Source organism: Lynx canadensis, chromosome B1 (assembly GCF_007474595.2).
Source record: "Lynx canadensis isolate LIC74 chromosome B1, mLynCan4.pri.v2, whole genome shotgun sequence".
Classification (NCBI taxonomy): Eukaryota; Metazoa; Chordata; class Mammalia; order Carnivora; family Felidae; genus Lynx; species Lynx canadensis.
The window spans coordinates 52,818,770-52,844,182 of NC_044306.2; the positions used below are offsets into that span (position 1 = coordinate 52,818,770).

Sequence of the window (25,413 nt, forward strand, 5' to 3'; positions counted from 1 at the left end):
CGCTCCTGGCAACGCGCAGCGGCCGGCCGCGGGGGCTCCCGCCTTGTCCTAGACAGGGGAGAAGGAGGGGGCCGGGCGAAAATGGAGGCAGGGAACGAGGCAAAATGAAACACCCCCAAAGGAACAGACCGCTAGCCAACCACCTTCTGCGCCGTCCTTGAGCTGAGCCCTTTGGGGAGAAAATTTGGGGCGCCGGGCCCAGAGAAGAAGGCCACCGGAAAGAGACACAAGCAATCTTAGAATCAAGGAATCTTTCAAGATTCCCAGACCTCAGCCTACCTGAAGGGCGCCAGCGGGGTGGGGGGTGGGGCGTGGGTAAAAGAGCTCTGTCATGTCCCTTGTCAGAAGATTCGCCCCCACCCCGCCCCCACAGCCGTGAATCCGGGGTTCCTAGCAAGCGAGCGCTTAAGAAAAGCAGGCTCTTCTATCTAGGGTCTCACAACAGCCACAAAGAGCAGGCAGGGCCTGTTGTGCACCCTTCCTGCCCCCCCCCCCAGGAGGAGACTGAAGGTCCGAGAGGTCTGGTGTGGGGGCAGTGATGTGGGAGGCTCGCCCCTGGGCACCCAGCTAATATGAAACTCAGCACACATCCTGAGCTGCTGGAAGAAGTCTGCCTAGGAGTGGCCTGCGTCCTTGGCTTTGGTGAGGGTGCTTGGATGGCCACTCCACCAGACGCTAAGCCCCAAGCCCAAGGCTTGTTGCTAAGAAAATTCACTGTCCAGGCCGAAGGCTCGGCGCTGAGGACCGCGTGTGGAAGGCAGCTCTGAGACCTAAGGCATCGCTGGAGCCACAAATCCCCACTGAGAAAAGAAAGGCCAGAACAACTTGCCGCTCGACTAGCCCAGACTTTTAACTCTCCAGAAAGCCCTCGTAGGCCAATGGGGATGTTGTTTCAGACTGCGCTGAGATCGAGCACCCTTCTCCACCATTCGGCTGAATATGCGTGCGCCCGCCGAGTGTCCTCCCCCAAACCGCCTCTCCCCAGCTCCAGCCTCCGGGGTCCTCAGAACACCCTCCCTCTTAAGTTCCTAGACACCTGGGCTCTGCTGCGCCAAGTTCTGCAGAGGCGCTGGCGAGGAGTTGAGGGAAGCTGGAGAAGGGTCTCTAAACACACCGCCCTAAGCTTCCGGGGCTCGAAGGGTCCTGGGCCAGCAGCTCCTAGGGGTGGGACGGTGAGGCGTGGGTGCGTCCAGCCGCAGCGCAGACCTTACGTCGCTCCGCCGGGCGCCTCAGTTTTCTCTCCTAGGCTCCGGCCCCTCTGGACCTCCGAACGTTGAGCTCAGGAAAGAGAACTCCCCGCGCAGCCGCGCTCAGTCCTTCCTCCGGGATTTTCCTGAGAATCCCCACGAGTTGGCCACGATCCCTGTGGGGTTTTCCTTCCAATCAGCCCTGCGTCCTACTCTCGTCCTCAGCGCTCAGGTTGCCCTCGCGCAGGCCAGGAATCCACCACTGATTACCAACAGCTGAAGCTGGCGTAGCCCCTTACCCTTCCTTCGCAGCCGCACAAGTTTCGTGTAGGATGGTACCCCGGCCCCCTCCCGACCCCTCTAATCTGGTATGAAAAACCTGCTCTAGGGAAAGAAACTCGGCTTTAGTGGGGCGGGGTGGGGGGAGTTTAACCGAAAGGGTGAGAGCCACCGGCCGGGTGTTATCTGGGGCTGAAGGCTGCGGTAATCGATGGGTTATTTTTACGCGGTAATAGGGCCCTGTGATTGCTCTATTAACCTTTAGACCTGTCTGAGGGACTCTCCGGCTCGCAGCCCCGCTGCGCTGGGGCCTCTAGGCACTGACGCCGACTACAGACTCAGGCCTGCCACCCTCCCCGCCCCCAGTCCTAGGGAGGGGGCTGAGGAGCCTTGGAAGAGCCCTCTCGGCTGGGAAAGCCTGCTCCCGCTGGACTGCCAAGCCTCCCAGGACCCCGCCACGTCCTTAGGATTGGTGCAGCGGCGCCGAAAGCTGCTGGGAAAACGGAAAGATCTGAAGGGAGGAGGCCACAGGAGATGGGAAGCGTCGCCAGGAAGGGGTGCACGTTTTGCATAAATACATAAAACTGAGGGCTGGAGGGCCGCCTTGCGGACTCCCCAGGCTGCTGGGAAGGCGGAAGGGAAACTTCGGTCTCTGCGCTCTGACTTGAGTGGGCCAGTCCCAGGTTTGGTGTCTTTTCCACCGGCACTTCGGGGCTAGCAGGAACCCCACTATCCACTACCTCCTGGAGACTCGCAGCTAGCCGGGCACCCCTGGTAACCCTGTGCTCCACAGCCGGTCAGGGGTCTTGCCCAAAAAGGTCACCTTCCCGTCTATCAGCGCCGCCCCTTGACTCGCGAGTCCTGGGCTGGGGCTGGACCAGGACCACCGGGAGGCGGGGTGGGGGGTGGGGTGGAGGGAGGAGGTAGGAGAGGGGACTCCTGAATAAAGCTGACCCTGGGCAAAACTGCAAACCGGAATGACCTCTGGCAGGGCGGTGGGTGAAGCCCTGCGCCCCGACCGGTGGCACTTTAGCATTTTCCGAGATCCGAGCGCCTGGACTTTGCCTGCTGGGGGAGTTTTTTGAACAGCCCCGAAGCCCGGCGCCGAACGGAGGTGCAGCCTCTGCGGCGCACCCCCGCCCCCCGCCCTTGCACGTGACTCCCACAGGCCAGTCAGCGCTCGGGAGCTGGAGCGCAGGGGCGAGGGGACTAGCGCCGGGAGGTGGGGGACTCGGAGGCGGCCGGCACAGTGGCCGCGAGAGGCACCGCCGCTGCCAAAGCTCCCGGGGCGCTCAGGGGAGCGTGCGCCGGCCCTCCAGGAAGCTCAAGTCCCGCCAGGTACTGCGTTTTCTGTCTTCTCCTTGCTCTTTCCCACCGTTTGAGAAACTCAGAGCTCCTCCGCGCTTGTTTGCCTGGGAGTGGAGAGGTAACTAGTGGGTGGAAAGGAGACGTTGATCACTCCCTCCTCCCCAAACTGGCCAAAGCCCGCTTAACTTTTCGCTTTGGCTTAACAGCTTCTTTAAAGCAAAGTTAAGATTTGCGGGGAAAGCGGAGAGGGATATTCGAAGTGCTTTTTGATTTTGTGTGTGTGTGTGTGTGTGAACTTGAACGTTTTTAATCCCTGCCCCAGCGTATATATTCTCCAGCCCTTGTTTGCACCTCCCCAGGCCAGGGCCTGGATGGTGATGATGGCCGTGCGGAATCACACTGATCAACTGACCCGGGACAGGTCGCACGGAGGGACTCAGGCGAGGAGTGTCGCCGGTCGGTGACTCCGGGGACTCAGAGTGGCTGTGGGAGGCTGCGTAACTGGGCCTTGGGCCCCGGGGAGGCGCTTCGAAGCCGGGAATGGCTACTGAGCGCCCGGACGTTTTATGCCCTTCTGGCCAGCCTTCTAGCCTTCCTGACTGGGGTCCAGAGAGTCAGAACGCCACCCACGAAGCTAACAACCCCACCCACCCACACTGCTTCTGGGTAAAAGTAGCTGAGGGCCGGAACCCGGGAGGAAGGCAGTGACGTTCCTCCGCTGGCCACGGTTAGCTGCCCCGATCCACAGTATTATGTCCCTTGGCTTTGGGTTGGGGGGTCCTTCAGGTAGGAGGAGGATGCCCGGATGGTGAACTGCCACCAGGTTGAGGGAACGAGGAGGCCTTTCGGTTGGGAAGCAGGGTGGAGGACCCAAGGCTGGAGGGATTTGGGGCCGCACGGACGGCTTTTCGGGGAAGGTTGGGGAAGCGCCGAAGGCAAGTATTTCCTGTGTTTCTCAGAAATGGAATGGACAGCCAAGAGCAGGTTTCAGGCTTTTAAAGTAGGGTTTCATTTGGGATAACGGAGTGGTGCCTCCTCCCCCCCTAAACTTCTGAGTCTCCACGTTCCCTAGCAGCGGACACTGCTGGCTAGTGTGTGCGTTCGTGTGTGACAGTTTTCTGCGCAGCAGGCCGAGAGTGAAGGCGAGAGGCTGAGCCCAAAGAGCAGGAGTGACCTGTAAATAAACACAGACATTAGGGCAAGTTTTCAGAAATAGATCGGAAAAGGGCCGTGGGCTAAATCACGAAGAAAGCATCTCCTATTTGGTCTGTGAATTGGAGGTGAACTGAAATGAGTGATCTGGAGGAGAGGGAAAAACTGGGGATCAGGCCTGAGTCCCCATGATGAGGCCAGATCTCTTCTGCCATTCTCAGTAGCTCTCTCTGCTTCCTCCACGGCCACACGCCGGAACCAAGGCTTCATAACAGAAGCAAGCAGAATGATTTCTTGTCTTTTCAGAAAGGTGTAGAGGGGTATTTTCTCCACCTTCTATTGTTCAGTAATCCAATGCCCAGGTAATGTACCAGCCATTTTAAAAAGGCCGAGAATTTAGTAAAGATGAGTGTTAGATTTATGGCATTTTTAGCATTTACATTTTAAAGCTGGTAAATTAGCATCTGTGTGTAAGTTGGCTTGCAAAATTATAAATCTTCCTTCTCTGCAGTTATGTGGGAAAAAAGTATGATGTTATGCATTAGAACTACAGACGTTGAGTATTACAGAAAATACAATGAAATAGGTGAACTATTTTATTTAAAAATTAAATACTGAATATTTTATCAAGGTAAGCCTATGTGTTTACTTATTGAAGCGCACAGATTCCTATACTAATTTTTTGCCTTCATTTTCAAAGAGTGAAGTTGGTGATTTCAGATAAAAAATTTTTTGTAATATTTTAGTTTTAAGTAATCTCTATACCCAACTGTGGGGCTCGAGCTCACAACCCTGAGATCATGAGTTGCATGCTCTACTGACCGAGCCAGCCATGTGCCCCTGAGATCAAATTTTTTGTATCTACCCTGTAGCCAAACTTCTTCCTGGAAGGAAATGTCCAACAAACCAATAATTTGTTGTATAGTTTTGAAAGCAAATGATAAACCATCTAGAAGTTGACATGTGACTATAGAATACAGTTCTATTAACTCCATTATCATTAGTGATGTTGCAAAGATGGTTAAAAGCATTATATAGGTATATTAGATGTAGTGTAGATTAGATTTTCAGAATTTTTTACAATAATTAAGATGACCATTCATTATAGTATGATTATATCTGAGGCATTGTCTTATGGTACATTAGAAATCTGTAATAATAATAACAATAGCCAACAATTATATAGAACTTTGTACCTGTTATAAGTTTTATAAAACCCTATTATACTTGCTTTACATATATTAGTTTACAATCTTTAAAGTCCTCACCATGACTCCACAAGATATGTACCTTTAACATTTGCATTTTTGCAAATGAGGAAACTGAGGCACAGAAGTTAAGTAATGTGTCTAAAGTCATTTGTTCAGTAAGTGACAGCCTGGGTTTAGTATAATAAAGGTCAATTGATGTTTTTGTAATTCTGTGGCAGTGAAAAAGAAACCAGTGTTAAAAAGTGGCCGTCTCTTAAGGAGACAAGCGGGAATGTAGTGGTCAGCCTCAAATCCCTGGAGACCCACAGATTCTGTCCCCCAGCTCCTTTAATTGTACTTTGATCTTTGGCAAGTTTCAAAACTTTACGATGCTTCAGTTCCCTCTTTTGTAAAATGAGGAGACACACTTTTATTTGAGGAGCTGTGGAGAAAAAAAAGACCTGAGACAGAGCAGGTGCTTCAGAACACTGAGCTCTTATTTGATCAGAAAAATTGCCTGAGAAAATAGAAACACAGGATACAAGGGCATAACCAAGCCCTACAAACTGTTCTTCCCCTTCAGTTTGTCATTGGCGTTCTGATTTCCTTCCACGGGTGGACCAGTGATTCTATATGGGAAAAAACCCATTCAGTGAATCTGAATGGTCCAGTGAGTAGTTCCACAAAGTGAACTTGTACATTTCCCTCACTATTCCGGTTTTAATATCCAATCTGCAGAATCACTAAAATATAACTATTTGCCAGAAACAAATGTCTTGTCTGATTTGACTTCCATATGGTATAGTGTGTGGATGGATAAGAGATTTCACAATCCTTTTCACAGAGATTTAGCAGACACTATGCTCATGTGTAAACATTTAGACTCTACCTCTAGTTTTAATAAAAAGATTACAAACAAAATTTTCTTAGGTTGCTGGTTTTTTTTAAAGTTTGTCATTGTGTTTCATGGGCAATCTAAAGCTTTTTCATGGCCAGGGACGCTTAGGGTTAGGTGGGGGGACAAAGATGAGCGATATTTCTTGGGTCCCAGGCATTCCGGCGAAAACTGAAACCCTTAAACTTATCTGTGACAAGAGTCTTTCCTGACAAGCAATACCAAAAAAATTTGACTAGGTCACAGTCAATAATTACATGTCTAATAACCGTGAAGCCCCACTTCTCTAAGGCTCTGCTCCCTAGGCTTCCCTTGGGCAGTCAGACCCCATGGGCTGAGAAAAACAAAGACCGCAGCTTCCTTCGGAACTTCGTGGCCTCCAAGGCTGGGCGCCGAAAGTGGCGATTTCTTTGGTTTGCGGTGCGGGAGAAGCAGCCGAGCACAAGGAAAGTGGGCTCCGGGTGAACTTGTGTCCCTTTTTGTCGTTCTTCTAGGATCGCGGCTGCGGCGAGGAGGACGGGAGCCAACCCAACCCTCCGCATCGGAGCCAGCCTACTGCACCCAGAGCCGGAGTCTGCGGGTGTCCTGAAGAGGGTGCGCAGCCACGGCCACCGGCGTGACCCGAAGGCCCGTGCCCCATACCGGCGCCCAGGCACTACCCCGTGTCTTCTGCCACTCGTGTAGGCGCTCAGGACCTCTAGGCCCTGGGGTAGATCCCGCCCCTTCTCCAGCACCTCCGGGAAGAACCAAAAGTTCAATTTGGGATTTTCCTGTAAACAAGAGCCTAGAGTGTTTTGCTCGATGCTGGATTTAATACGTATATATTTTTGAGGGATTTGCATTTTTACTTTTGATTTTGGATCTTCATTTACCTGACAGCCGTCACCTGTACATTATTATTATTATTATTATTATTATTATTATTATTATTACTCTCTCCCTGCCTTGCGCCTTGACTCGCGAGTGAGAGAGAGGACTCGGAGGCGGAGAGCTCCCAGAGGCCATGTACCAGAGCTTGGCCATGGCCGCCAACCACGGCCCCCCTCCCGGGGCCTACGAGGCGGGCGGCCCTGGCGCCTTCATGCACAGCGCGGGCGCTGCCTCCTCTCCCGTCTACGTCCCCACGCCGCGGGTGCCCTCCTCGGTGCTGGGCCTGTCCTATCTCCAGGGCGGAGGCGGGAGCGCCGCGTCCGGAGCCACCTCTGGCGGCAGCTCCGGCGGGGCCCCGGCGGGCGCCGGGCCCGGAACCCAGCAGAGCAGCCCGGGCTGGAGCCAGGCGGGGGCCGAGGGAGCGGCCTACACGCCCCCGCCTGTGTCCCCGCGCTTCTCCTTCCCGGGAACCACCGGGTCCCTGGCCGCCGCCGCCGCCGCCGCCGCCGCCCGGGAAGCCGCGGCCTACAGCAGTGGTGGCGGAGCGGCGGGCGCGGGCCTCCCCGGCCGCGAGCAGTACGGGCGTGCGGGCTTCGCAGGCTCCTACTCCAGCCCCTACCCAGCCTACATGGCCGACGTGGGCGCGTCCTGGGCCGCGGCCGCCGCCGCCTCCGCCGGTCCCTTCGACAGCCCGGTGCTGCACAGCCTGCCCGGCAGGGCCAACCCCGCCGCTCGACACCCGAACCTCGGTGAGTACTGAGCGAGAGTACCCGGGCCCGTTGGCTCCCGGAACCGGCTGGCCCGAACACTGCTTGGGGGCGTTTAATTTTCCGCAAGTGTGCGTATGGTGGGGAGCGGTGGGGAGGGGGCAGGATGCGTGAGTTTCCAAGGAAAGGAAACTGGAAAACAAGCTGGCGGCCGCGGCACGTTGGTGGTGGTGAAGGTCACAGCCCCAAGAAGCCCATATTCTGTTAGGTGAGGGCAGGCCTGCTTCCTAAATGCTTTTCTGAACGAGAGAGGACTGCAGGGTGCAGGGTCTGAGTGTGTCCCCAAGCAGCCCGGACGTCGGGTATGTCTGTGCGCCGTAGGTGAGCGCTGGCGGCCGACAGGCTCCACGAAGAGCTGGGAGGAGCAGCCCCGGCAGCCCTTGATGGACAGCACTAGCGGTCGCGGGGTTTCTGTTCGCATTTCCTCTCGGCCCTCCCTTAGGGTCCTCAGCAGGGAACTGATTACATTGGCTAGGGCCCAAGATCTTCTGGGCCATTTGGCGGCCCAGTTGGAAGATCCTTCGGAGTGGCAGATGATTTTCCTGTCGGGATTTCACACCTGGAACAAAGGAGGGACTGGAGCAGCGGAGATGGGTTGAACGGAGGCTAGCACCTTGTGGGTGCCTCGGGGACACGGCGTTCTGTGCACTTATTGTGCACTGCGCTGGTATGCCGCCGCACTTGTGAGGGGTGCAGTGAAAGCGCATGCCTGGTCAGCGTCCAGGAACTCGGGAAGCGCAGAGGGGCTTCTTTGTAAGACCTGACTTAAATGGACACTTTGCAGCAGCTTCCATAAGTGGAGCGTCCTCTTGTTCGGAGGGCCGGGGTTAGAAATAATCTAACGGGCACAACTGAATATTTCCTGTGAATGTCAGACCCGGCAAGGACGGCAAGCCTGTGCTACCCCGCTCCGATTTACAGTTGAACAAAATGAAGCCTGAGAAAGGGTCCGGGTGCTTTGCGCTGGGAGATAAAAGGAAGTGGCAACCACTAGTTCAAAATGGAAAAACAAAACAAAACAAAAAACACCTCTGGTCTTGTCGAATTTCAGGAAGGGACAGGATGGGGTTGGTTGGAGATGGCTTCTGGGGGGCGAGGTGAAGTACAGACCCGAGAAACAAAGTTACCGTTTACTGACTACCTACTAAGTGCTAAATCTTTTCGCATTTGTTCTCACTTTGAAGAGTAAAGCCTGTCCCTCCCGGGTTTCCAGTCTTAAGCTGGCTCCGAGAAGGGTCCCGGCTTTGAAGAGTTTTTTAAATTATCCTCTGACCCTGGGTGGCCAGGGAAGGTCCCCAGGGGGGTGCAGCCAAATACACATCCCAGGTAAACTGATTAACCGTGGAAGTGGCGCCGGGGCTGGGTCTATAGCTCCTAGTTTCCCCCTCCCCCTCTCAGGGGAGCCAGACGGCACCCCCTGGGGGAGGAGGGGCAACTGGCTCCGGAGCTTTTCGGGAGGCCCAGAGTGAGATAGCTGGCCTGAAGTATCTCCATACAATGGCAGCTCGAGGTGGGCGTGTTGGGGAGGGGGTGGGGCGCTGTGGCCCCGCGTTCTCGGAACTCTTGTGTTCTCTCTGAAACTCTAAGAGCGCACTGTACCCACTGTATGCTAGCCAGTTTGACAATAAATTATATTAGAAATAAATAAAACTTTCTTTAGAACTTATGTTTTAAAACAGGGTGAAATGGTCCCTCCCCATAGTTCTGCTTTTTGAACTTGTGGGAGGGAGTGGAGAGGTTGCTTTCTAACCCCTATCACCTGGAGTCAAAAGACAAAAATGGAGGATGCTTTTCTGATCAGGAGAGTTACAACCGCAACAATGTTAAACACACACACACACACACACTGTGTGAATGCACACAGTACTTAAATTCTAAAATGTAACCCATACCAGCTAGGAGGGTGCTGAAGTCAGTAATGTTTCCCAAATTAAAGGGTCAACAAATGGTAAGCTGACCTCCACGGAGCACTTCATCATGGAGAAGTGTGGCCTGTCTTCCCGGTACTCTGCTCTGTGCCATTGGTTCAGGAGGTCCCACCTGAAGACAGCCCTTGGGTCTGGCCTAGCAGCTGGATTGGCTCGCCTGGACAGAGCCAAGTGTGTTAAATGGTCAAGTCAGGAAAGCTTCCCTGTTATCTTTGTGAGGGAACATGAGGCATGCAGAGCATGTTGGCATGCAAGTCTTCCGCGTGTTCTGCAGGTGGCACTTACATAAAAGCCAGCTAAGTTAAAAGCAGTGCATGTAAATAAATATGCTTTTTATATATGTCCCTCCTATCACGTGGACCCTCCTGTAAATGCCTGGTAGCTGTCTCAAGGACCAACACCGGCACATTAGCTGATGCTGAGTGATAGGAGCATGGTGATAAGTGATTACTGATTCCATGAGATTTATCGAGAGCTTGCTGTATGGAGCTGCCATTGGACTCTCAAACGGTAATACAGTGTGGTGGTATGGGACAGGCAAGCCTGGATTCCATTCCAGGTACCCTTGTGATCCTGGGCAAGTTACTTACCTTTCAGTTTCCTCTCTTGTTCTGTAAAATGTGATAATCATAACTGCTTTCAGTGTTGTCTTAAATTCGAAAAATAAGGCAGTGTTTGTGAAGTAGTTGGTTTTGGCTCCTCATAAGTGATGGCTATTTTATTAAATAGCTACTCACTATCATGTAGAGGGATGTATTTTTCTGATTTTCTTAGGACTGAGGGGTTTCCCAGGACTTGGGATTTTTAGTGCTAAACCTAGGACAGTCCCCAATAAATGGGGATGGTTGGTCACCCTAAAGACATGAAAATGGGTAAGTGACCCAGTAACATGCTGCAGGAATGAGCTGAGAGAAAAGGAGAGAAGACAGAAGTGGTTCTTTCTTCTGTCTAGGAATCTGGAAGTCTTCACCCAAGTGGTGTCATCTGCATTTGGTCTGGAAGGGTAAGTAGGAGTTTGCCAGGAAAAGCCAGACACCTGCTTTTTGAAAAAAAGGAAAAAAGTTATACCCTCATTTGCCATCACATTTTGTGGTACCATGAAATGACCCAACACAGCTTGGTTTTTGTGTAAATAATATATTTATGACCAGAGGTAAAACCACAGAGGCTAACTCACTCTTCACCTCAGAAACTGCTTTCAATTTCAATGAAGAGAACTAAGAGAACAGCTTTATTTTTTTCATGAGGTATTAATTGCCTCATTTTTAACAAGAGTTAGTATCTTATGTTGGTTACTGGAAAAGACAAAAATCAAAGTGATGAAAGCTACCAAGGGCCTCAATAAAGACCTGCACTTAGGTTGAAAGGAATTATTCTGCCTTGATGGCAATGTATATGAACTTCAATTCATTCCAAGTTCAATATGAACCTGACCCTGAAACAACTGTTGAAATCATTAATGAGGCTGCATTAATGGAATTATGTGACCTTAACTGAGGGCAGGTACAGAGTCTTACTCATATTTAAGTGCCAGGCACATGCTGAGCACTTGGCAAATATTTATTTGAGTAGAGATCTAGGAGGTACTCACCACAGTACTCGGCCCAGGTCAACACACACACACACACACACACACACACACACACACACACACACACACACACACACACACAGGCTGCTTCAGAGGTCCATTGGAGAGCCTCTGGGTACAGTGAGCAGGGTGGGAGAGGGTTCTGCAACCCTTGTGACCACCTGCGTGCTCCCCCCCCCCCCCCAGAACTGTTTAGGGAGGAGAAGTCACAGGGTGGTTGAGAGAGAGAGAAGGACCATGTAAAAATACCTAAAAGGTACTCTAACGTTTAAAGGCCTTTTATTTAACGTTGTGTTCCTCCAGGCGAGGGGACATTAGGTTTGGCAAGAACACTTTTTCACACGTGATTGTAGTTGTTGAAATGGAATATGGAATCTGGAATATGACTTATCTTAATAACACTCCCTGGACACTGAAAGGGCTTAAGGAGGTATGGTGTTGCCATCTGCCAGTGGAGCTGGGGTGGGAATTTCTTGCATTTCAAGGGCTAGGGTCCATTGTTTGTGTGCACGTGAAATGGCTAGAGCAGGTAAGATGATGTCTCCTTTTAAAGAACCCAATGAGGGTAGTTACACAGGTGTATCAATTTTTCAAAACTCATGATGGAAACGTACTATTAAAACGAGCATGAGGGCACCCAGCTGGCTCAGTGGGAAGAGTCTTGTGACTCTTGATCTCGGGGTTGTGGGTTTGAGCCCCATGTGCGATGTAGAGGTTGCTTAAAAATAAAATCTTTAAAATAAAAAAGCAGGAGTACTTTTTTGTATGTACATTATACCACAGTAAAGTTGACTTTTATAATAATGCTTGCAAATATTTAAGGCAGAAAGGAGACAATGGGAATTATGTGTAAATATGCGATGAAGTAAATAGCATTGTGGTAGATATTACTGGAAAGCTGTGAAAATATGTTTTATTATGAAATAATTCCTTTGGGTAATAAAGAAACAAGCAATTATAATATTATCAAAGGATCTCAAAATTGTTAAATAATTTTAAGGGTTAAAAAAATAACACAGTGAAAAAATGTATATCACCCAGTGTTACCCGAATGGTTTCTTTAAAAGCTTTGCCTCATTTGTGGTGTTTCGAGAGTTTGTTTATGATATAGGTTGGTAGGAAACTCTAAAGTGTTTTCTGGATCTTCTGGGGACTGCTTATCAATTAAGCCAGTTTCTTTCAGAGCCAGTTCATTTATGTAGGGAACTTTGTGAGATCAACTCTTAAGTAGCTTGTTTGGCCACAGAATGATTTGTCAGTCTTTGAGAAAACCAAAGTTGTTTAACTTTCCGGTTACCACCCTGAGCAGGTCAGTCCGAGTTGGGGCTGGTCTGTGGTGCTAGATTGAGAACCAATTAAATGGGGAAGGTGTGTGTGGGGTGGCCAGGGGTGTGTCACTGCTTCCAGTGAGATCTGTCACCTGCCCAATTGTGTCCCATCAAAAGGTCAGGCCACATTTGCTAGGCACTTTCTTTCTAAGCACTCAGGTGGAATGATGCACAGGAGACAGTTTTAGATAACACTTTCTTCTGTATCCTTTCCTTTTTTTTTTTTTTAAACTCTAATGAGCTAAGAAAACAAACATACTCAGAGGTGTAGGGAAACAGGAACTCTGATACCTGTGGGTGGGAGTGTAAATTGGTACAACCTTTCTGGAGAGCCCTTGATGGTATCCAACAGATTACAAAGTAGATACCCTTGACCCAGAAATTTAATTTCTAGGAATTTATTCTGCAAATGTACCGGCACAGTTATAGCCCTGTTTGTAATAACAGGAATTGGAAATAACCTAAATGTGCATTATCAGGGGAGTGTTTGTATATATACTGTATGTGCAAACAATAGGATATCACGTAGGCTTTAAAAATTAGGAAATTCATTATGTAATGGTAATAGAGTTGTCTCCAAGAGAAGTACAGGATATGTATATTGCATGTTACTTGTGTAAAAAAAAAAAAAAAAAGAGGGGGGAAGAGGTGCCCGAGTGGCTTATTCAGTTAAGTGTCTGACTTTGGCTCAGGTCATGATCTCATGGTTTGTGGGTTTGAGCCCCACACTGGGCTCTGTGCTGACAGCTCAGTGCCTGAGCCTGTTTCATATTCTCTGTCTCCCTCTCACTCTACCCCTCCCCCCCAAAAAAAATAAATAAACATTAAAAAGAGAAGAAAGGAGTGTATGCATTTGAACATATTTAATTTATCTTTGGAAATATTTGCAAGGAATTTGTAACGTCAGTTGCCCATGGAAGGGATAACTGGGTAGGTGAAAGATAAGGGTGGGGAAAGCATTTTTACCACATATGCCTTAGAGCCTTTTGAATTTTTAACCAACTTAACCACTTTTTAATAGTCACTTCTATGCTTTTTTTTAATTTTTTTTTCAACATTTATTTATTTTTGGGACAGAGAGAGACAGAGCATGAACGGGGGAGGGGCAGAGAGAGAGGGAGACACAGAATCGGAAACAGGCTCCAGGCTCCGAGCCATCAGCCCAGAGCCTGACGCGGGGCTCGAACTCACGGACCGCGAGATCGTGACCTGGCTGAAGTCGGACGCTTAACCGACTGCGCCACCCAGGCGCCCCACTTCTATGCTTCTTTATTAGCCATTTAAATAATAAGAAAATATATTTAAAATATAGGGAAGTTAAAAAAATATAGGGAGGTTAAGGTTAAGTTTCATTTTATTTTTTATTATTAAAAAATGTTTTAATGTTTATTTTTGGAGAGATAGAGAGACAGAACACGAGTGGGGGAGGAGCAGAGAGAGAGGGAGACACAGAATCCGAAGCAGGCTCCAGGCTCTGGGCTGCCGGCACACGGCCCTATCTATGTGAGGCTCGAACCCATGAACTGTGAGATCATCACCTGAGCCAAAGTCAGATGCTTAATGGACTGAGCCACCCAGGCACCCCTAGTTTTATTTCATTTTATTCTTTACCGTCTTAGCCATTTTTAAGTATACAGTTCAGCAGCGTTAAGTATAGTCACATCATTGTGAAACAGGTTTTCAGTGAAAACACTTTTCATTTTGCAAAACTGAAACTCTAAACCAATTAAACAACAGCTTTCTATTTCCTCTTCCCCAGCCCCTGGTAACCGCCATTTTAGTTTTTGTCTGTATGAATTTGACTACTTTAGGTACCTCATATAAGTGAAATAATATAGTATTCATCTTTTCATGGTTGATTACACTTGGCATAATGTCCTCAAGGTTCATCCATGTTGTAACATATCATATGGTTTCCTTCCTAACACTGAATGATGTATATATCACATTTTTCAATCCATTCATCCCCCATGGACACTTGAGTTGTTTCCCTCACTTGTGAATAATGTTGCTGTGAATATTGATGTGAAAATGAACCTTTTGAATTTTGAGCCATGTGAATATATTACCAATTAAAACATATTAAACCAGCTATTAAAGAGACATACAGCATTCATGAATTAACTTCCTGAGAGTCTCTCTCCCTCTTTTTGTCTAAAACAGGGTTCTATATTTAGAGTTATGGATATCCAGGAAAAGTACTTTATAATATAAATTGTTGTTTATTGAATTTAGCTTTTGGTTTTTGCTCATCCAACAGGAGATTGCTTTACTGAAGGGACAAAAAAAGCTTATTCCACTCTCAGTAATGTCTCTTGGTAGCAAATCTCCGCAATTGTCAGGTTGCTGGCCTTGGGGACACATACATAGGTGCTCCTGGCTGGTATGGTAGTTCTCCCTCAGGTTATCTTGGGACTAGAACCAGAAACCACCTTGGCAGTGATAGGGATTATGTTAGAAAAATAAATTACCTTCCCCCCAGGCAAGGTAAGTCTTTTAACCAATTCTTTTCTGCCTGTCCTTTTAAGGCGATTGAGTTGTTCTGAATTTAGAGCTGAAGCCAGTTGCAAATGTATGCTGCTTTTGTTTGCATACGGAAGAGGAAGGTGTGCTGGTTTTTCCATTGCCTTGCTCTTAGCAAAGGGCAATTCTTGCAGGCCTCTGGATACTGCTGCTTTAAGAACTTGAAGGGGCCTTTTTGACACCTGAAAGTATTTGTCTGCTGGTGACTTTTTTGGTCTGCTCATCCTGAATAAGGTGCAGGTGATAAAGCCCTCTCATGGTTTGAGAATAGGTATCACTCTGTTCTATTGACCTTCCATGGACCATGACCTGGGCTCATGTAACACATTCCATGAAGGATTATTTAAACATTTTATTGGCTATCTGTATAGCTATTTCTTTGTCTCCTTCTAAAGAAAGTAGAGAAGATAATATGAGTGGGATTATAATAGGAATGGCCTCTGATCTCTTTTAATTTGTACAAAATAAATTTACAAGTTTGGATACATTAATGTTTAGAAACTAGTTAACTTTTTAGGGACAGTAGCTTATGTCTTGTGCTACATATATGCCTGTAATCTTGCACTATATAAATGCAATTTATGGATAGTGAGTTGGACCCTTTATCAAGGGTAAATGGGGAAGTTGTGATAGGGACTTTTAAGTCCTTGAGAGGGCAGACATAATCTCCATTTTGCAGAAGAGGTAACTGATCCTCAGAAAAATGAAGTAATCTGCCCAAGTTCCCCGTGGTAGTAAGCAACAGTTCTGGCTTAGAATTCAGGGAAGTCCCACTTCCAGGACTTCCATGTTTTCCTTTCATTTACCTCTTGCATTTGCCAAGATGAGGGCGCTTATCCCTTCAGGACGAGAAGGTGTGTTGTGTTTGAAGGACTCAGATGTTAGTATTTTCTGTTGCTTGGTCTCCCCCTGCTCCCTCTCCCCAGTGTAGTTTTTCCTCAGTGCTTCTCCAGGTACAACATCTTCTCTAGTGGCTTTCCATCTCATTCTGATACAGCCCACCTTGCACTTGGGGAGTGTTAGGAACCCCTGCCTTGCATCAACTTCCTTTTCAGGCTCCTGATTCTCTTGTGCAGAGAACTGAAGAGACATTTCCCAGAATTCAGACCCTCCAAACTAGAGGATTCTCCTATTCTGGGGCAGGAGTGGGGATTGCTGGCTGCAAAAGAAGAGCAAAACCATATGGCTTTCTCAAAAATCCTTCCCCTTTTAGGGGAACCATCTCCAGAACCATCTCCATATTCCCTTTTCTCTGAAGATTCAAATGCATTTGTGGTAGGAGCAGAGAAAGGACAGGAGAAAAGCACTATAGTAATTATGTTTTTAGTGAAGATGAGAATAGGGGATAGGGGGATGGATGAGGACAGTGAATAAAACCTCAGGCTGGAAGAGCCCCATGGAGTTGGGCTGAGCTGAACACAGAAGCCGCCAGTGGAAGCTTTCTCATTTCTGGCAGGGGGCCTATGGTTTTATCTATTACTGCTCTGTAATCAGAATTGAGCCAGGATATTCAAGCCTCTTATCTGAATGAAGGGAATTTGGTTTTCTGGTCTTCAGCATTTTGCAGGAGTCCTAAAATTGACTTCATGGCTCAGAGTATCTTTTTTTCTGCCTAAGGAGGAATATAATCCAGACAGGTAAGCCATTCCATTCTTTTAAAGTCATTGAAGAGCTGTTCCAAGTGGATTGTGAGTTTTTCACTCTGTGCTGAATTGTCCCAGATATACTTTATTTTGGTGGATGAGAAATCAAGGAGATACCACCAGAATTCGGTGGATTGTTAAACCATAGGCGTTGGGATTCCCTAATAGCAGATCTTAAAGCTGAATTTGGTCCTTAAATTATTTTGGAATCTTCCCTTTTTCCTCCCGGTTTAAAGCTCCATTTTTACTTCTAGAAATCCAGTCAAACTTTATCACCTCCATTCAGAATTGATCAATAGCCACTGGTGAGCAGGTTAATTATAATCGCAGAATAAACGCTGAAGTCTCAAAGTTCACCACTTTTGCAATGTTTCCAAACCCCTCGGGGACCGTGCCAAGAGACTCTCATTGACCCATTCAGAGCAGGTGTGGGAGTTTGAACCAGGGGCAGACAATCGGATCTGATTCAAGACAACTCAATTTGGTTTCTTATCTGCAGCTTTTCCTATCTTACGAGGTCTGTCATTGCAGATAAAAAAAAGTTCAGTCAATTGAGCTGGGAAATGGCAAGTTATGTTTTCTTCTGATAAAAGTTTTCTGGTTGTTGTTTTATCAGATCAGGTTGAAATTGTATGTTTCTGTCAAGGTCTGCAATGACCTTTTCAGATATTTTATCAGGTATTAGGTGGAGGAACCTTTTTTTTTTTTTCTTTCTTTCTCTCTTCGACCTAGCAAAGAATGACCTGACTTCCAAGATCATAAATCAAACCTGGTAAAGAGAGGCAATAATACAAGTTACCCCTCGAAATTGACTAGGCGGGGAGAAAACAAACAACAAATAAAACCTTTCCCTAGCATATAGAAAGAACTTAACTTGACCCTAAATAAAGAATGTGGTTCTCACGGAATACACACTTAATAGGAAAATACAGCTGATTTGAAAAAAGCAAATTGTTTTCCAGGTCAAAGTTGGCCTCAGAAAAGCAAGTAGTTTTGGTTTTGGTTTTTGTTTTTGTTTTTTTTTCAAATAGTATCAGTAAAAATTATCCTTCTTTTATTAAACTCCATGTAATATGGAAAAATGAAAAACTCATATAAACCAGTGCACAAATAGTTTGTAATCTTAGCACCCAGAGATAACCACTGTTAGGCATTAATCCTTGACTTCTTAGTTACCATACATATGCAGGCATGTGTATACGTATATACTTAAACAGTCATAAAAGTTAGTGTTTAGTTATTCCAGCATTGAAGAAAGTTTTTAAAGATCAGTGATCCAGACTGACTCCTGAAGTCAGACCGCTGAAGTAGAGCAACAATGGGAAATTGGTAAAAAGAACCGCTAGCCAATCAAATGGGAGAGCTGTGTGTAAAAACTTAGTTTTTCAGTCTTTGATTTTTGTGTATAATAAATGTGAGCAGTAGCTTTCAACCCATTTTTTAGAAAGGGAAGTCAACGAGCTGAAAGCACATGAGTCTGGCACCAAGGGCCCCTAGGACTCTGTCCTGTGCTCTCTTTTTCCTGCTGTACAAGTGTGAACAGCTTACTGTGCCTCTCTCCGCTTGAGTACCTGCATTATAAGACTAAGATATCAGGCCAGGGGAAGGAGTGGTGAGAAGGGCTGCCTCTGGCGCCCTTTGGGGTATTTAAAATCCTGGGTATTACAGCAGCCCCCAGGATAATAGTTCATGTTGACTTTGTCTTTGTCATACCAAAGCTATCATAGTAACTCGTAACCTTCCTGAGCTTGCCTGGGCATCAAACTCAAATGCATGCAGTCTCTGTAACATAGGTTTCCATGGTTACCTGCCTCATTTTAAGCAACAGTATCTGTGACATTTGGGGTTTGATGGGCAGTTTTATTTTTTATTATACATAATAAAATACTTAACTACTAAGATGTAAAAACAACTTTTGGAAACCATGGGTTAAGTTACCTCAGAGTTGGTCTTAGTTTATTGTTCCTTTGGTTTTGCTTTTCTGTTATTACTAAACCCATGCCCGTGTCTGAGTTTCTAGGAGCCTGTGGAGATCCACAGAAGGTAGGGCTCCATTTCAAACACCAGTGAACCAGCCAGCCGATATTTTTGCCTGCCTCCTAAGAGCAGGGCACTCGTTAGGCATTGGAGATCAAAAATGAACAAGATGGTCGCTGCATTCCAGCCACTTACAGTGTGGTAGGGAGAGGTAAGAAGTGACTGTGCCCCTTCAGTGTAGGGAGAGCTCTAGTGGAGTAAATCTGGGTTCCCTGGGAGCCCTTAGGGTACCGAAAGTGGCCCTGTCACCTCAGACCAGGCTTCCTGGTGGAGGCAACTCCTGTGTTGTGTCCTAAACAGTGATTGGGGGGGTGCTACGTAGCAGGGAAGGATAGTACAAGCTGAGGATGTGTCTGGAGTCTGGCTATTCGGCCATGTAGGTGGGAGGCCAGGAGGCCAGGAAGCCAGGAAGTAGCTGAGGCGTGTAGAGTTCGAACTTGGCCTGGGTGAGAGCAGACTTGAAAGGAAAGCAGCACAGAAGCAGGACCCGAGTAGCATCTTGGATGTATCGCTTCGGTTATAGTGTAGAAAGGTTGAAAATAGTGGCTCTTAGTTTTGTTTTTGCCTCACTGTGGCAAGGTGATGGCTGCCTTCCCTCTGTGTTTTTGCACCCATTCCCAGTTAGAGAAGGAACTCTGATGGGAAGGAGGTACATGCTAGCAGGATGGTTTGGAGGAGTTACGTGTATGTGCATCAGCAGCAGGGCACAGCGTGGCTGTGTGGTTTGTGTCTGGGCTGAGGTGGAAAGAAGGGCAAAACGCCAGGCCAGCTCTAGTTCCTAAGCCAGATCCCTCCCTGCCCTGGGAAGAAGAGGGACTAGGCTACTCTGCCCCTGGAGGCGGGATCCCCACCCTCTTTTGTAATCCCGCCTGCCTGCTTCTGGTATTATCCCTAGAGAAGTGGGTGCCAGGAGTGGCCTCCAATAAGAATATGGGTAATTCCACAGAACAACACTGTTTATGCAGGTATGCATCACTAGACCCCATAGGATGGATTAGCCAGAGCACCTACCTCCCAGGAAGTTTAGAGGTGAAGATGAAGATTTTAACTTCAATTCTTGCCTTTTAAACAAATTTTGTAATGTTAAGTTTCAAGTGTATGCAGAAGTAGAGGGTCACTGTTCAGCCCTCAGCTTCAACAATATCACCTCATGACAAGCTGTATTTCATCTGTATGCCCCCCCTTCCCTCCATACTATGTTATTTTGAAGGAAATTCCAGATAACTTACCATTTCATCTATAAGTACTTCTGTATGTGTCTCTAAAAGATATGATAAAACTTAAAAATACATGTAGCTCCAATGCCAGTTATCACTCTGATTTGAATTAACTCACTCCTTAATATCATTAACTATCCAGTGTTCAGATTTTCCGCTTGTCTAACTTTCTTAGATTGTTTGCTCAGATCAGGTCCATATGTTGCCTCTGTTGATATGTCTGTCAAGTTCTTTTAATCTGTAGGTTCCCCTTTCATCCTTTCTTCTTTTTCTTATGGTATATTCGCTAAAGAAACTAGGCTCTTCCCGTAGAGTTTTCCCACTCTCCAGCCTAGATTCTGTTGATTGCATTTGCTTCAGACATAACATGTTCCTCTGTCCTGGTTTTTTTGTTTTTTTGTTTTTATTTTTAATGTTGAGAGAGCCCGCGTGTAAGTTGGGGAGGGGCAGAGAGAGAGGAAGAATTCCGCTGCCAATGTGGAGCCGGAAGCAGGGCTCGAACTCATGAACCTCGAGATCATGACCTGAGCTGAAGTTGGATGCTTAACCGACTGAGCCAGCCAGGCACCCCTCTGCCCTGTTTTTCATGTAAATCTGTAATTGGAAAAATAGGCTTGATCACATTCAGCAGCCATGGATGGACAGTGCCTAAGTCCATGATTCCATTAGTGCTTGCAAATGGTAACATTCTAATGCTCTCATTCCTTCTTCATTTACTAGCTGGAATATATCTGTAACAACTAAAAAATACTTCAGTTTCCCAATTATTTGGTCACCCTGAGATACAGCTTGTGTCGGAAAGGCAGGATGAATGCTTGTTTCTTTCACTTTACTTTTCAGTGTTCAAAATAATGAATTAGTTCCCTGACCAGTGACTTTTTTTTTTTTTTAGTATTGTCAAGAATTCAGAGATTTAAATGTATATGATGTGTTGTAATCCATGTTAGCTAGTGTCCTAATTGATGCTCAGATTTTTCCGTCTTTGCCAGTGGGAACCTGTCTAAATTGGGCTCCTGAGTTCTTTTGACAAAATCGTAGTTTAATCCTTTCGTGCTTTCCATACCACAAAATACTCCAAGCTCTTCTTAGCGTTTTCTCCCCCTAGACCTTGCTGTAGCCATTTCTCTAGGAAGCACTGGCTGCTTTTAATTTGGACACCACTCCTAGAGCCAGCTCTGCTGGTTGTGCTCTTTGTTATTGGGTTAGTCATTCAGTAGAAAGTTTGGAAAAACTTCCCTCATCCCACCCAAAGATAAGATAAAAAAGTCACGTGTCGATACCATACTTCGGATTGAAATTAAGGACTAAAAAAAAAGTTTTCACTTCCTTTTGTGCATGTTTTTTTTTAACCTGTGCTAAAATATACACACCATGAAATTGACCCTTTTAACCATTTTCAAGTGTACATACAGTTCAGCGGCATTAAGTGCATCCACATTGTTGTGCAGCTATCATCACCAACCGTCTCCAGAACTTATTCCCCATCTGAAACTGTGTATCCATTCCCCATCTCCAGCCCCTGTGAGCCACCATTCTCCTTTCCCTATGAATTTGATACTAGTTACCTCATGTAAGTGGACTCATCCAATATTTGTCCTTTTGCGTCTGGTTTATTTCACTTTGCATAATGTTCTCCAGGTTCATCCATGCTGTCGCCTGTGTCAGAATTTCCTTCCTTTAATGGCTGAATCATATCCTATTGTATGTATATACCACATTTTGTTTATCCATTCCTCTGTGATGGACGCGTGGGTTGCTTCTCCCTTTTGGCCATTGTGAACCAATGCCGTTGTGAACATGGCACGCTTGAGTCCCTGTTTTTAGTTCTTTTGGGCAGATACACAGCAGTGGAATTTCTGGATCATATGGTAATTCCCTATGGTTTGGGGAACCACCATACTGTTTTCCCTGGAAGCTGTAGCTTTTTACATCTTTCATGCATCTTTCTAGCTGTAAATCTTTTCATCCACACCAAAAATTACATTCTCAACAACCCAACATCATTTCACATTTGCTTTCTTTATGCCACGACATCCACAGAGTCTCAGAAAAAGAACATCGACACTTTGACTGGCAATCTGTTACCGAAACCAGTTTTGTCTGTTTGGTCATTCCTTGCCTTTTGACTTCAGGGTTACCGCCAGTGTTTCTAGCTTTTGGCTTTGTGCTCCTCTTCAACTACATGAGCTGTGTTACTCCTGGTAGACTCCCCCTTCCTCTTGCCTCTTGATACAGGCCTCCACCCTAGATGGCCATGTTAAACATTTTGGACGTTATCATCCATATCTCAAAACTTTTCCCAGCACTCTGGCAGCCTGCTTCCATTTTAGGGATTGATAAGGTTGACACAGTTGGGACCAGATATGCAGGGCCTTGAAATCTAGGCAGAGGAGTTTGGGGCTTTATGAATAGAGGGCAAATATATTGAATCAGTAAATTGAGAATACACACAGAGGGGTGTGTGTATGTACGTGTGTGTGCGCACACGTGTGTGTGTGTCTGTGTGTGTGTTGGCTGGCTAGTATGGAGACAAAAAGCAGGTGACTCGGTGAGAAGCTGTCAGAAGTACTCTCTAGCCTGGAGAATGAGTGAGTAGAGGCAAAAGACATGGAAAGAAAGGCAAGAGGAAATCACCAGGCCGAATTGGCCGAAGAAGGGTATAGGGGAAAACAGTGGTCATTACCTTTCTTTTGAGTCTCTACAGCCATAGTTCGAGGAGAAAGAGGTGTGAGAAGTATGCGTAAACCTACTTCCATGTACCTCGGGGGTGGTCATCTTGAACCCACCTGGAAATTGAATTTGAGTTTGCCTCATTTCTTTGGGATTTTGAGCTGTTCTTCCATGTTGTTGTCATAGAGGGTCACTCCTGCTGTATATCCTTTCTGCTTAGCTGATAATCCCCTGCTGGGGGCGGGGGGTGGGGGTGGGAAGGAGGGGACACATAGTAGCATATGGGACACAAGATCAAGGCAGAAATCCTGGATTTGAGGTCTCACATCACTGACCAGTCATGTGGACCAAGTCTAGTCATTCCTTTATTTCTTTGGGGTCTACTTCCCATCAGAAACACATACCATTTTGTTGCTGTTGTTGTTGCTGTTGTTGTTGTTTGCCCAGTACCTTGATTTGCTGGATTGAAAAAGTCAGTAAACTGTTGAGTACAATTCCTCACCCCATAGTCCCATTTAAGCCTCCTTCGTGGCCCAGGGACTGGGGAATCTGATTCATCACTTTCCCCTTCTGCCTGGCAGCCTCTGACTGCTGGGTCAGCCTGGAAAATAAATGGCACTTCTAGGAAGGGCACTGGGCAGGAACTGGGAGTCTCTTATTTGATTGCTTTCCTATGGAGAGAAGAGCAAATTCTGTCTTTCTGGAAAGTCCCTTGGGTTTTACCGCTTAGGCTCAGTAGGTCTTGGTGTTTGACGGGAAGGCCAGGATAATTGGAACATTTGAACCGAGCTCTTGACTCTGGAGGGGCAGCCTTGCTGTTCTCTGTAATGGTGATGAGGAGCATAGACACCGGAGCCCTGGCACACTGGGAGTGTCACGATGGCTAGTGATTCTTACTCAGCACCTTGGCAACCGTGTAGTTATCTGGTGGGCTAATTTTTTTCTTCCTACCCTAATAATTCCATAATGGCTTTTTATGTAGACAACTTTTTTTCTCTTGTTCTCACTCACTTGCCTGTGGAAGAACTGGAAACAAACAAGAATGCAGGTTCGTACTGCCTGTTGGAAGCAAAGAGGGAGCAGAAGGTTGATCTTGTGAATGTGTGAAATCTGGAGTGGGATCTCTCTTTGGAATCTCTGCAGTGGGCTTATCTCTGCAGGCAGCCTTTGATATGTCTCTGGGCAGAACTGTCAGTGTTCAAACAGAGCCAGTGTTCTCCCTGTATCTTATGGTACTCTTTTTATTTGGATTATAGTTCAGTAGCCTGGAAGTGTTTTCAGGATATACGTCATTCATTTTGGGGCCCAAGTTACAATGACATGGTAGATAATAAATGTTCATTATCTGAAAAGACAAAGCCTGGAATTCATCAAAAATTATATGTGTGGGCCCTCAGGCTCACATACTCATACCTGCAGGCTGGCCCTACAGAGACTTAGAGTAGGAGGAGAGGAGGCATCCCTGTAAAAGGAATCTGAGAGACAGAAGTCTAGGAATGAACATGTCCAATTTTATAGGGAGAGGGACCCGGGATGGGTTGGAGGGGAACTGAGGAGATTGAGGGGTTGTAAGAATCTTGCAAAGGCAGCCAAAACCTAGAAGGCCAGGAGAGAGAAGAGCACAGAAGACCCCAATGGTTTTCTCAAAGCTAATAACAAGGAAACAGAGCACATAGAGGTGCGACCATTATTTTGGATATGGTGGGTCTGAAGCCTGAGTGAGGGACATACAGGTGAGATTTCCAGGAGGCAGGTTGTATGAGCTCAAATCTATGGGGTCATCACTCTTATTGAAGCCTTGGGAACAGGAGAGAGCCCTTGGGGTATTAGGGAGAGTGATAGAGGCAGAGAAGCTCTACTGAAGGCAGGAGGGGAGTGAGGGGCAGTCCAGCATAACAGATGCCAAGAAAGGAAGCTGAAAACATGGTTAGGTGCCCTCCATGTTTTACTTTGGAAAAGCCACCTGGGCTCGTTTCCTTGATCCTGTGGTGCTCTGCTGGGCCCTGATGATGCCCCCTTGGGCTTCCTAAGGACCCCCCAAAGTCTTCACACCCTATCAGTGTTCTGGCCTCAGAGCCAGACCGATTATAATCTTTCCCTGCCAGTTTACAGACACTTGTAGAATTTTGGTCATCGAGTTTGTCCTGAATCCACTGTTTTCCCTCCTCCCCACTTTACATAGATTCCTAAGATCCTTCTTAAAGAGCCTCTTGAGGCACCAGGGAGAGTTTTGTGTATATGAGTAACTGCCTCTCAACCTCACCCTAACACACAAGCTCAGGAACTCAAAGAGTCTCTGTAGAAACAAACTCTCCCTTCAGACTCTGTTTAAAGGGTGTAAGTGCCTTTTGATTTGGGCAGGAGGTTGGTCTCTCCCTGCCTGAAGTGCTTCACAGAAGTGACAAGACACTTTCCTTCGGGGAATGTTGATATTAAGTTTCCTGCCCTGTGTAAACACATCTCCAGGAATGGCATTAATAAAGGGGACCCTTTCCCCAGGACAAAACAGAAGGGGCAGTGAGGGGGGAAAAGGACAAAGAAGACAGATCTGCTGGGGAGGGGAGAGATGACCATCTAACCAGCTGTTCGTGGTGAAGGCAGAGCCCATTAGCCAGGCTTACTTCCATCATTTTCAGAACTATTGCTTATAATACTAATACTTTTTTTTTTCATTTTTATTTATTTCTGAGAGGGCATGAGCGGAGGAGGGGCAGAGAGAGAGGGAGACACAGAATCCGAAGCAGGTTCCAGGCTCTGAGCTGTCGGCACAGAGCCTGATGCGGGACTCGAACTCCCAAACCGTGAGATCTTGAACTGAGCCAAAGTTG

At 47.0% G+C, this 25,413-nt stretch overlaps 1 protein-coding gene across 2 annotated transcripts in view; it reads left to right on the forward strand.

The window, feature by feature from the left end:
- The first annotated feature begins 2,750 nt into the window (after positions 1 to 2,750).
- The window catches only part of GATA4 (GATA binding protein 4), a 54,153-nt gene continuing 31,490 nt past the window's right edge, over positions 2,751 to 25,413 (forward strand). For both annotated transcript variants that reach the window (XM_030312717.1, XM_030312721.1), the window contains exons 1-2: positions 2,751 to 2,804; positions 6,506 to 7,630. In XM_030312717.1, coding sequence (XP_030168577.1) covers positions 7,015 to 7,630 — 616 coding nt within the window. In that variant the 5' untranslated portion in view covers positions 2,751 to 2,804; positions 6,506 to 7,014. The remainder of the gene's footprint in view (positions 2,805 to 6,505; positions 7,631 to 25,413) is intronic.